The 12,354-nt window shown below is 61.4% G+C and overlaps 1 protein-coding gene across 7 annotated transcripts in view; it reads right to left on the bottom strand.

Moving 5' to 3' along the window:
* Positions 1 to 12,354, bottom strand: part of KIF1B (kinesin family member 1B) — an 84,238-nt gene that overhangs the window by 3,789 nt on the left and 68,095 nt on the right. For all 7 annotated transcript variants that reach the window (XM_012722146.1, XM_012722150.1, XM_012722148.1 and 4 more), the window contains 12 exons: positions 11,661 to 11,769; positions 10,557 to 10,623; positions 9,989 to 10,073; positions 8,905 to 9,010; positions 6,842 to 6,956; positions 5,815 to 5,948; positions 5,154 to 5,215; positions 4,017 to 4,162; positions 3,660 to 3,899; positions 2,761 to 2,832; positions 1,622 to 1,743; positions 249 to 398 (listed from right to left, as the gene is read on the bottom strand). In XM_012722146.1, the coding sequence (XP_012577600.1) occupies positions 249 to 398; positions 1,622 to 1,743; positions 2,761 to 2,832; positions 3,660 to 3,899; positions 4,017 to 4,162; positions 5,154 to 5,215; positions 5,815 to 5,948; positions 6,842 to 6,956; positions 8,905 to 9,010; positions 9,989 to 10,073; positions 10,557 to 10,623; positions 11,661 to 11,769 (1,408 nt within the window). The remainder of the gene's footprint in view (positions 1 to 248; positions 399 to 1,621; positions 1,744 to 2,760; positions 2,833 to 3,659; positions 3,900 to 4,016; positions 4,163 to 5,153; positions 5,216 to 5,814; positions 5,949 to 6,841; positions 6,957 to 8,904; positions 9,011 to 9,988; positions 10,074 to 10,556; positions 10,624 to 11,660; positions 11,770 to 12,354) is intronic.

Below are 12,354 nucleotides of genomic sequence, written 5' to 3'. Positions count from 1 at the left end.
GGAGCCAGCTCGGGGCAGTGACACCGCCGCGCCAGGCGCGGCCGCTTGCACGCCTGTGAGAAGACGACCGCCAGGCTCTGGCTAACGTGCCGCCTCACAGACACAATGAAGAAAGAGAACGGTTTGCCTCTCCTCTCCTTGTGCCGAGAACGCTTGACTGACTCTTACACGAGGGGGCGGTGCCTTTCGTCTTTCTAAGAGCCTACTATTGGCTTCATCCCCAGCACCCCAGTCAGTATAATACTTACCCTGGTCTAATTTCTTCAATATCTGGGACAAGATTGAGAAATTCATTTTTTCCTGCACGGGCCAAAAAGGGTGTTTCCACAGTTGGGACAATCTGAAACTGCTCATATTCTGGGCAGGGGCTAGAGGCTCGGGAACTGGCTTCTGGGGTCCTTTAAGAGAGAGCGGGAGGGAGATGGGGTGATGAGTTTCAGGGAGGTCAGACCAGAGGGCTCACACCGTCACTGCCTCTGCAAACGTCAGCTTTAGAGACCCCACAGGGAGGACAAGCTGGTCCCAGAAAGTGAATTCCAAACCCAGTGTCATCCGTTGCAAGTTACACAAGGAAACTGGTCACTGATGGCAAAAGAGACATGGCCTCTTCCTATTCTGCAGCCCCTGAACAGAAGTGTATGGAACAGGAGCTCAGCCCCCTGTGTGTGTCTACCTGGCCCACCCTGGGCAGGTTCTCAAAGCATCGCCCCTCGCCGGCTTCACCTGGAGACCTGCCAGCATTTCAAATTCTCAGGGTCCACCCCAAAGCCGCTGAATAAGAAATTCTGGGCAGGGCTCAGCTATCCACGCTTTGGTGAGTGCCCCTGTAGTAAGCCCCCCTTTTAGTGAGCATGTGGGGATGCTGAGGACTGGCTGGAAAGCAAGGAAGCAGGAGGAACCTGGCTTCCTGCGTGACTGTGTGGAGCGGAGCTCACCCCAGCCAGGACAGCCCGGGCCGTTACGCGAGAAAGGACTCCTGTGCCCGGGCTCCGAGCTCCCTTTGCAGGGCAGCTTAGCCTAGCTAACAGCCTTTATTTACGCTGAGTCTACAAAGCCTGCTTCTCTCATACTTCACCTCTTCTCAAACTGGGATGCTACTTCTATTGACAACGTCACATTTTAATTAGTGCTATTTCTTCTTAGCAGCAACAGAATAATGTTTGCAGCCGCTGGCATCCTAAATGCAATGACACTACCCGACTGTCGCACCTGCATGTGTCCGTGTTGGAACCATCAGGCAGACAGGGACAGTCACCAGGTGGACGCCGACACGTGAGCGCAGGGAATGGAGAGGGCAGAGGAGGGCAGAAAAGGGCTTATCGTGACCAGTGGGACCGAGACGAAAGCTGTCCTTTTCTTGTTTACCGTCATCAAAATATTTTTTGCAAAGTCGTTTCGGAACACTTCTCCCACGGTGGGGCCCCCAAGGACAGAGGACGCAACGAGGGGAGGGAGGAAGCAGAGTCCGAGCTTGGAGGTGGACAGCGAGCACGACACAGCACTGTAAGGTGCCAGTGAGGCTCCCCCGCCACTGGGACACCCCGAAGCGAGGGCCAGCCTCCGGCGGTGCCGCCTCGCTCGAGAACCACTGAGGGAGAGGAGGCGCAAGCTGCAAACTTACTTCTGGTCCAAGGAGCTGCTCCTCGAGTCTACCAGAGAGGGGCAGGTGGAGGAGGGGGTGAGGGTGGCGCTGCTGAAACTGGACACAGACGGGTCCCGTCCGAGCGGAGAGATATCGGACAGCTGGAAGCAAAGAGAACAGGGCCGGTGAGAGGCGGACAGAAAAGCCACTGCTGCAACCGCGCCCCGACACCAGAGACGCGGTCTCACGATTCTGCTCCGAGACGACGCCGTGCTCACTGTGGCCTGTGGGGCACAGTGGGGATCAAGGCAACCACCGATGGCGGTCGCCTCCAGCAGCGAGCCGACGCCTGCCCACAGAGCCAGGCATGGAAGACAGACTGTTCAAGCACTCGGAGGGGGGCTGCCCCCCACCCCCGCAGCCTGCGTGTTCTGGGGAGCAGGCAGACAGGACGCCAGGCGCAGACACGGCAGCGGCCAGGTGAGCGCGGCGGCTGAGTGCTCGCGGCAGAGGGGTGAGGGGGAGCTGGGAGCTAAGGAAGTTTGAGTAGAAAAGGGAAACAGCAAAGGAGGCTGTTCACGGGAACATCTGAAAGAAAGACCACGCCAGGCCAAACCCCAGCAAGGGGGCAAAGACCCAGGGCAGGGATGAGCCTGGAATGTTCACAGAACGGGTCAAGAGGGCCGGGGTGGAGTGAAGGGTGCAGACCTTCTCTCAGCGTCCACCTCCCCCTGGGCTGAAGGCGACAGCCGCCAAGAACCCGGAGACTGCTTGTGCGGTGGTCACAGAGCACCACCCCTGCAGGCTGCTCCGAGAGGCGCAGAGAAGGCAAACTTCCAACCCGACGCTGCTCCCAGGGGCAGAGGGCCTTTACCTTCAGGCAGGGCTGCGACTTGGGACTCGATGCCTGCAAGGGCAGCTGCGTCCTATAGCCAGCTGACGTCCACCCCGGCCACCCGGCGCAGTGATGACCCGGCGATGCCCACCCCGGCCACCCAGCGCGGGTGGGGACCCAGCGACACCCACTCTGGCCGCCCAGTGCAGTGATGACCCGGCGGCGCCCACCCTGGCCACCCGGCGACGCCCACCCCGGCCACCCAGCGCAGGTGGGGACCTGGTGATGCCCACCCTGGCCACCCAGCGCAGGTGGGGACCCGGTGGGAAACGGCGCGGCTCACCTTGCAGTCACTGATGCTGCCGTGCACCTGGCTGAGTTCTCGGTTGAAAGTGTGAGTGAGAAGTTGCAGGCACTGGGGAGGAGAGATGGGGAGAGTCAGTGCCGGTGGCCAAAGGCAGCCCTGCCGGGGGCAGGGGCACCGGCCTGAGCCCACGGCGTTCCGCTCGGCTGCTGGGGCAGTCGCCCAGCACACGCGAGGGCGGCCTGGCCTGGCGGCGGCCAGACAGGACAGCAAGTGAGCAGACCCAGGCTTCTCGGGGCTGCCTGGAGTGACCGCAGACACGACGCTCGGGGGCGCCCTTGCCCCAGTCGCCCCGAGCCAGGGGGCGTGAACACCGGCTGATCACAGACCCTCCTTCCGGCCGCCCACTGCAGGCAGCGCCAGACCCACCCCAACGGCCCTCTGTGTCGGCACAGGCCACACAGGCGTCTCCCCGGCCGAGCCAGGGCCCTGCTCCGCGGAGAAGCTGCCGCTGCTGCTCGGCCAGGTTACACGACCGGCAGTGCTCTCTGCCTCCAGCCTATCTCCTCAGCACAAGTGCGCCCGCCCTACTGCTTCCGGAGAAGCCTGTCTAAAAAGAATAACGGAAAGCACTCTGCACCCCTCCGCGGGCACCGCCAGCCGGTCAGTGCCGGCCGCGCCACCAGGCTCACACTGCCGGCTCCTGGCCGGGCCTCCCTGACGCCCTGGCGGCCGCTCCTCTGGCCCCGCAGCATCCTAGATGCACCCCAGCTATCTGCCTGCCACCCACTTGCTGGGGTTTGGGGTTCTCCCTGGGGAGGAGAGGAGGACTGTTTGCTCCCGTGCGCACGGCGCTCGCAAGGCCTCAAAAGGAGAGGCGCGGGAACCACGGACCGAGCGCCAGGCTCAAGGCGCCGGGGCGCAGGGTGGGCCCGCACCTTGGTGGCCAGCTCCTTCTCTCGGTCCACCAGGCTTTCGATGTCCGCCGAGTCGTAGCCACTGCTCTCGCTGGGCGTGATGGCGCTCTCGAAGGTGGTGGTGGAGATCTGAGAGGAGATGCTGGTGGAGGTGCTGAGGGTCCCGCTGCTGAGGCTGGGGGACAGCGAGTCGCTCAGGGATTTGGGGACGCTGTCGCCAAGTCTCTCGCGCAGCAGCAGGAGGTGGCGCGTTCTCTCCACCTGCGGAGAAGGACGGGCGACCGTGAAGGCCCAGCAAGCGCAGAGCCGCCAGGACCCGGGCGCCGCCGTGGCGGGGTGGGGGGGTGCGGGGGGCGCGGGGCTGGCTGGAGCCGCTACCTCGTGCAGGAGCTCCAGCTTCTCCAGCTCCCACTGGTGCTCCAGGATGAGGCTGTCCCCGCGGGGCCGCCAGCCCGCCAGGTTCTCCTCGCCCCGCACGTAGGCCACCGACGTGTCCAGGACTCTCCTCCTCCTCCGCTGCATGCCTGCACGAGAGCACCACAGGTCTGCTCTAATGCTTCAGACCGAAGTCCGACCTCAGCCCTAGTCCCAAGGGAATGAGGGACTCACACAGGGGGCCAGTGGGCCAGCTGGTCTCAGAACACCTTGGACATTTTCTACTAACAGAAGCTCCTCCCTCTTCTCCCAGGGCAACGCCCTGAACTCCTAAACTGAGCTCCACGCTCTTGGATAATGAAGAACACGAGCGACGTGAGGGGACCTCAGCGTACCGTGAGTGCAGAGGCTGAGTCGGCGACCGCCCAGGGGCGCCTGGACAAGCCCCGCGGGAGACAGGGCGCCCTCGCAGGGAGCTCGGCACTGGCTCAGGGAGGTGTCACTGCCATCGGTTCACACCAGGTTTTCAGAGTGTCACGCTGGTTTCCCATGTGAAGGCGGGGATTTGGGCTGATTTTTAAAATTCTGTAACGTGCTCATCTGAGCTCTAACTAGCTGCTTTTTTTTTTTTTTTTAAATCTAAATCTTTCCTCTGGACCCTGGCCTGATTTCCAGAGTCTCTAAATAATTCAAATCACGCTCAAACTGTTTCTTAAAAACCTGACTTTTCTCGTTTTCAAACACAGAAAGGCAAACTTTTGCTGCAGGTCATGGCGTTGGGGGCCCAGCAACTGAGGAGTCGCCACAAGGGGCACAGCCACGTTCAGCCCAACGTGGGCTCTCGGCAGCCTCGTGGCTCAGGCAGCTCCCTCGCCAGGCGGAGCCGGGGCGTGACCGCGTCCGCTGGCCGACGCTGAGCTCTTCCAGGCAGGGCTGCCGCGCCCCCCTCCTCAGCCTGGCACGCCCAGCGACGTCTGCTCCGCGCTGCTCGTGAAACTCGCCCAGCGCAGACGGCGTGGGCGGCTGCAAGCGCCGGGCTTGGGAAACCTCTCCGCCCTGTCCTCCGTGGGCTCGCTCCCGTCCTCCAAGCAGCACAGCCCCGCCCAGGCAAGGGTCACTGCGCAGCTGCAGAGCACTTACCTGGACTACCCGTGTCTGCCATTTTGCATAAGCTGAGTTCGTAGATTCCAGTGACTCGATTGCTGTTTGAATGAAAACAAAGAACCGCTTTACTTCTCAGAGCACGAAAACAGGAAAATCTCAGTTTTCTGCCTGACAGAAGCACTGTACCCCCACACCCCCAAGCGCCCGCCTGGTCTGGACTGGAGGAGTCGATCTTCTGGAATGAGGCTGTCCTCAGCTCCGTCTTTCAAACGCTCACCTCACGACTATGGTAAGCCAGAAAATGTTACGTGAGAGTTAGAAACGCGCCTTTCTTATCCCGAGAGAAGACGTGAGGGGGACGTCTGTGCCGGCTGAAATGACGAACCTCTAGGGTGCAGAGGGGCACTGCACTCTCATAACGACACCCCCTTCCTAAGCTGGGGCATGCTCAGGGGGTCACCTTTACCCTTTCTGCATATCCTAAGTGGGAATCAGTCTTCAAAAGGAAACAAATCCGGATGGTGATGTCAGAAACCCTGAGGAGACCGGCCCCCACGGGGCTGTCCGGCGACGCACCGGACGCCCTTCCTTCCAGCGGCTTCACGTCACTCTCCCCAGGCGCCAGCCAGCGAGCGGCCAGGCGGCTGGTTCTGCACCGGGCAACCGACCGGCAGCCCAGCCTGTCCGGAGAACTTACGAGTCAGGCGACTTCGAGTAGCCGCTGCCGAACAGGCTGCGCAGAGAGCGGGGCGGTGAGATCTTGGCGTCGCGGGAGTAGAAGACCATGCACACGTCCTTGGTGATCACGGCCGGCTGGATGCAGTGGTCCAGCTGGAGGCAGACAGAGCAAGAGCCCGTGACCAGTCTGGGCGGCACCCGGAGAGCCGGCCCCGGGGGAGGGGGCGGGGGAAGGCCAGCGGCCCAGCGGTGGCAGCCAGGCAGCCTTGCAGGCGGCTGGTGGAGGGCAGGACCTTGGGGGTGCATTTATTTTTCCCAAGGTTTTTTTTTTTTTCTGTAATCAGCTAATAGTTGTTATATTAGGTGCCAAGCACTGTTCTAAACCCTTTTATGTGATCCCTCAACAGACCTCTGAAGTAAACGCTGCTACCATTGATTTACATGGACCTTTTTAGAGCATTCCCAGACCCCAAAAATAACCTACCAAATCACACCCAACAGGAAGTACTCAGGGCGGTGGGCACCTGCACATTACTGCTCCCTGCCTGAGGTGGCCTCCAGCGCCAGGCTCCACCCACCACCCCGAGGGCGCGGGCTTCCTAAAATCAGCCCCCCTGCGGAGTGGGGAATGGGATCAAAAACTGGGGGGGGGGGGGAGGGGGGAGGGGGGGGAAATGCACGGGACTATGGTGGTGGCACAGGGGTGATTTGGTGATGGGAAACCCGCGAGGATTACAATCGAGATGGAAAAAAAAATGTGCAAAATGATGTAAAAATAAACTTTGTAATAAAAAAAAAATTAAAATCAGCCCCCCTGAGGAGAGGCGAGACTACTGAAGCCGAAGCTGTTCCAGAAGTAACGTGACTTTTCGGGTGTGACCAGGAACAGAGCCTGACACGGCACCCCGCCCGCGAAGCTGCCACGGTGACTGAGGGCCTGGGGCGAGGAAGGAGGGCCGTGGGCGACGCGGCGCTGCCGTTTCCCCAGCAACCAGGCCGCTCTTCAGACGGGACCTTCTCAGCCACGCGAGCCCTGGCCCGCTCACCTCTAGGTAGGCCGACAAGGTCATGTAGATCTTCTCCCCATAGGGTGTCACGCGGTTCAGGAGGAGGGAGTTGTGGAGGGAGCTGTCCCACACCGCCTCGAATCGGTAGAAGGACCTAAGGTGGGAAAGGCAGGAGGGGGTCACCCCAAGAAGCTGGGGTCAGCAGCGGGGTGCTGGCCCTGCAAGGCTACGGCATCTGCACCCCCGACACTTTCAATTTACCAAGTCCGGACAACTGCGCAGACCTCTGCCCTCTCGGCTGCCCCCACCCACCAGGGAGCACGGAGCTGTCCTGTTTCTTTTCCCACAAGCCGCTTTCCCCCACCTAGGACACGAGAGAGGCAGCGCGAGCAGAGGGTCAGGGTGAGAAGGCCACGTGCGTGTGGGCAGAAATGGAGCGAAGGCTGGGAAAGCCCCTGCCGAGCAGAGGAGGGCAGGCGCACCGGGCGCTGGAAAGCCAGCTTCCACCCCCATCACTGCCCAGTCCTCCGGCCTCGGGGTGCCCGGCCCTGGGAGGATGGACCGAGGCGGCCGGTAGAAGAACAGAGGAACAGAGAGCCTCGCTCGCCTAGGAGGTCGAGAGGCCATTCTCAGCTGGTGTTTCACTAAGAGAACGACTTTGGCGCCAGTCACCTGCCAGTTTCCCAAAACTCCAACCTCACACTCAGATAACAACGAAGCTTCACCTGATAAACCCCCATCAACTCGAAGCTGCCCGGGACCCTGCCCGTGACAGGCCCCACCTGCCATGACACCCGCCAGCTCTGCAAACCTGGCCGGGGCCAGGCGGCCGCTGCAGGCCAGCACGGGCTCGGCGCAGTCCTCCTGCCACACGGCCCAGTCGCCATCAGCTTCACGAGTTTTCGGGCAAATCCTGACGCTGCCACCGAGCGGGAGCCCCGAGCGCTGCCACCGCCCCTGCCGTCCTCCCGCCCTCCGGGGCCACCAGCCCACGGCAGGGTCTGGGCACATCCAAGCCCACGAGACGTGAGCCCCGCCCCCGGGGGGGCACCGGCAACCCCGAGAGGCCGGACAGAAGCGCCTTCGCGGCCGTCGGCACCTGCAGAGGCTCCCGCGGCCGCGGCTGGTCAAGCTCCCACTTAACCGGAAGGAAAAGCTTCACTGAGAAACTTGATTTACACGAAGGGCTTCTGAGGCCTCGAGAGCGCCGCGTGGCGGGAGGCTTTTTGTTCTGCTTTGCAAGCCACGAGGGAGTCGGGGCCACCCGAGCCCCCGGCGCTGCTCTCCAGGGCCGGCTGTGAGAAACACAGCCCGGACTGAAGAGACACCCGGCGAGTCGCGCTTGGAAGAGCGTCTGCGGCCAGAAACAGGCGGGACCTGAGACGCCTCGGCCCGCGCGGCGCGTCGGCCCAGCCAGATGTGGCCGCACGGGCGTCTCGGGATCTCCTGAAAAGCAGCTGCATCGACGGCTCAGTCGTTCAAAAAAAAGCCCGAGCACACGCGACACTGTCATGTACGGGGTCCCTCAGCTAGACAGAGCTGGGGAGCCTCCTTCAGGGTCGAGCCAGTTGGAGCTCTTATTCCAAAAGGAGTAGATGAGATAAGCAGTCTTGACAGGAAAAGAGAAATGTTTAAAAATAAACAAAATATTTCTCACATGACACAAGCTATGCAACATCTGTCGTCCCACAGATTCTGGGGAGATGGGGAAAAGCTCTGAAAAATCAGACTTTCCACTGCTAACTTATGTTCTGACCTCCCTTTTTTGTGCAATCGTAATATCGAAATATTCTGAGCAACTTTCAGCTTACAGTTGGCTTGCCTCAGCCGCAGAAGGCCTGCCTGCCCTGACAAGCAAGCCCTGCACCAGGGTGAGAAATTCCTCTGAAGTCAAAAGTGACTTGACAACCGGCTGATCAATAAAAGCAAAAGGGCTGTTTCTGCAAAGTCTCTCACTGCCGGACGGATGCAGGAAAACCCAAATCTCATCACTCTACTATCTCACCTGGCCTTCTATTCAGCTTCTACAGAATTACTCGAACTTCCTATTGTCTGGCCCATCGGCCAGCCCCCAAGAGCTGCCCGCCCTGAGGGCGCCCCACCTGCTCGAGCTGTGGGAAGACTTGAGGTACTTGGCGGAGATGATGTTCAGGGAGAGGATGGCGTCCACGGCAGCTTCCTCCACCTCGGCCTTGCTCCTTATTCGGCCTGGAGGGAAAATGAAGAAGCCACACGTGGGTTCACTGTAAACAAAAACTCAAGCAGAAGCGTCTTTGATCTTGGTGCAGCCGCAGGCGCCGGGGCGGGGTGGGGGCGCAGAGGGGCTCTCCGGCTCTTCACCGCCCCGTGGGCCACTGTGGAGCCCCGTTCTGTGCTAAGCGTTTCTCACATTCACCCCAACGTCTGCATCGCCGTCACCGCCCAGCTCACGGGTCCAGACACCCCAGTCGCCCGTGAACGAGCAAGAAGGAAACAACTGAAGCTTTATTTTCCTAACTCGCTACCTGCAATCTGGCGTCTCCCCTACCGGGGCCAAGCCCGAGCACCAGAGGCACCGCGCAGGTGCTCCCCCGCTTGCGAGAAGTGCCTGGACATTCGTCGTCATTTTGAACGGCCGAAGTGGGACCCCTGCCTGCTTAACGCATCGCGACAGAGGCGCTTACGTGGCAAGCTGCGCGTGACAAAGTGGACATGGCCCACGCTGTCAGCCTGCCCTCCGGATTTCTCCACTCGGGCCGTGGACAGACCGGCCACGGCTGGACTCTCTAGCCTGACTCTTGCTCAAAATATTTCTGGAAAACAAAACTAAAACAAAACTAACACGCACCCTCTGGTTTCTGTTAGCCTGCTCAGACGCTCTCCCAGACCCAGTGAGGGCGGCTGGCGCCTCCGTGAATGCTCAGCACAGGCGTCTGCTCATCCTCACCCGGCCCTCACTCGACACTCGGCCCGGCGCACCAGCCCCGCTGAGCTGAGGCCTCAGCTATGCGCTCATGGCCCGCACAGAGCCGCACAGAGCCGCCCCGGCAGCTGAGCAGAAGCTGGATTTCCCCCCACGGGCGCTGAGAAACTGGAGTGACTTCAGGCTCAGGGCCTCTCTGCTCGGCGAGCTTCCCCAGCAGCGCCTTCCGCACATCCCGGGCTCTGTGCAGGACCAGGCCCGGCCGGCCCGCACGGTGCACTCACCGACCACCAGCTCCCGGACATCCTTCCAGTGGAGCTCACTCCCCTTCTCGTGGATGATGGTGACCGTGATCCTGCGCTGGATGCCCTGGGGGTGGGACGGGCGGGCAGGCGGGTTAGGAGCCCTGAGCAAGCCAAGCTGAATGCTCCCTGACACTGGCCGGGGGCGGCGGAGGGTGCGCCCTCAAGCTGACACCAACCCTGCAGCTGGGCCCGCGAGGACACAGGTCGGCTGGAGCCCTGGCGGCATTCACGCCACCAGAGGAGCCAGGTGCTGGCCCAGGGGCGCCTCACCCCCCACCCCACCCCTGTCCCACTAACAGGAAACAGTTTCCAAATGTCGTGAACTAAGAATTATATAAAATTGACATGAGTGGCACCAATTACAGAAATTAAAACAAACCTTTTTCAAATCAGTCATTTAAAATAGATACAAAAACAGGTACAAAAGACGCAAGGTCAGAGGAAGAAACATTAAAAAAAGAAGAAAAAAGGACAGGACGGCCCCTCCCATGCCCTGAGGGAGGTGAGCTCACAGCCCCAGGGGCCCTCGGGGCTCCCATGTTCATACCTGGTGCAGCAGGAACGTCCCCTGGCAGGGCAGGCCTGCCGTGTGGTCAACCACCGCTGGGATGTACCTGCAGGAACCAAGCCAGAAGCCCATCAGGCGGTGTGCGAAACCCCTCCCCCCCGCCAGGTCTGGGGGGCGCTTCAGCCGCAGGGGTCTGTCTCCTTCCCTAAGCGCCTCCCACTTCTGCCTCATGCATGTGGGCGCTGCTCCCCCATCCACACGCCTGTGATCTGAGGCCATGGCCAAGACCTAGCCGCACCCAGGCCTTGTGGACACAGTGCAAATGTCCAGAGACAGGTCATCTCAGATTCTAGACGGTTCTGCAGAACCAGAGAGCTGGTGACCTTGGGAGAAACTGTGGCTGTGCCGCCGTCTCGCTCACAACAGCCACACCGCAGGTCTGGCTGCGGAACGTCCAGTCCTTGGCACAGAGGCCCTGCCCACCAGGGCTGTGGCAGGCTCCGTGGCATGTGGGGGTGACGTGGCACCGTGAACAGAACCACCAGGCCATGCCCCACCCTGTGCACTTGCTACCACAGTCCCTCGCTGCTGTCTCAGGAGTGGGATCGCTCCTACTTGTTTTTCCAAAAGGATGTTAGAGGCAGCTGAAGGCAGTGACTACATCTGCCACCTATCCTGACAGCTCGGACAGAGGCTGAGAGTGTAGGACGCTGGCCCTGATGGGGTGCCCGCAGGGCCTTCGGGCTCCCTGAAAGCATTTTTGGTTGTCAAAACTGGAGGGCGGGGCTGCCGCATCTCCTGGGCGGGAGCCAAATCCCTGCCAGCCCAGCAAGCGCCCCCCCCCCTTACAATGGAGAGTCGTCTGGCCCCAAACCGAGAAAGCCCGATGCGGGACCCCTCCCCTCCGGCCCTCACTGTGACTTAACCGCGTCCCAGGCACGCCCCGGCTCTGGCTCCCCTGGAAACCCACACTCAGGACCCCTCCCAGGCCCGGCTCCGAGCGCTCGCTGTGGTTAGCACAGAGCTGAGTTCTGTACTGGGCAGGCAGTTTTCTCAGAACACAGCGACCAAAATTCGATTCAGAACCGGCATTCGGCAATCACAAACAGGGAGAGAGGCCGCGGACGGCTAGGCTGGACTTACTCTCCGGTGGGCTCCAGCTCGCTGATCTCAAACCACACCAGGAGGTCGTATTTGCTCATGCTCTGGCCCAGGGTGGTTTTGCTCATGGTGTTTAACTTGGTGGCTGGAACTGTGAAAAATGTTTAGAAAAAGTCAAATGTGGCCCAGGTCTACTCAGCAAACGTACAGGCTTCTTTTACACAGTTGCGAGGACACACTCGGGCGAGGCAGCGAGCTCTGGGCAGGCTCCCTGCGGAGGGCACAGAGCAGGGCCCACATGGGCCACGGCGTGGCCGCGTGCTCGGGCCACCCCGTGAACGGCACCGAGGACCCGCTCCGTGCTCACAGGGCACCCAGCCCTGCCTCAGTCGCCCGCCTGACGTGAGCAGGGCCTGCGCACCCCGGGCCCATCAGGACAGGCGCGGGGAGGAGAGACCCCCAGGCACGCCAAACCTCCCTGCACACGGGTCCCCGAGATCTGCGGGCGGCGCAGCCCACAGCCCGGCCGCTGACAGCGCCCTGCGGGGCGGCGGCTCCCGGGCTCCAAGGCGCAGCCACGCTGGGGAACCACGGCCTGACCTGCAGCAGGGCTCGGTCAGCGGCGCGTCACACAGCCCCCGCGTGAGCTCCACACTCCGCTGCACCGATGAAATCAAACCGGCAGAGCTGAGAATCTCAGATGCCGCCTGGCGGGGCTGGGAGCACTGCGCAGACA

Source organism: Condylura cristata, unplaced genomic scaffold (genome assembly GCF_000260355.1).
Source record: "Condylura cristata isolate star-nosed mole 26May11 unplaced genomic scaffold, ConCri1.0 scaffold00008, whole genome shotgun sequence".
Taxonomy (NCBI): Eukaryota; Metazoa; Chordata; class Mammalia; order Eulipotyphla; family Talpidae; genus Condylura; species Condylura cristata.
The sequence above is the reverse complement of the archived record's forward strand: the minus strand, read 5'-3'. Positions and strand labels throughout refer to the sequence as shown.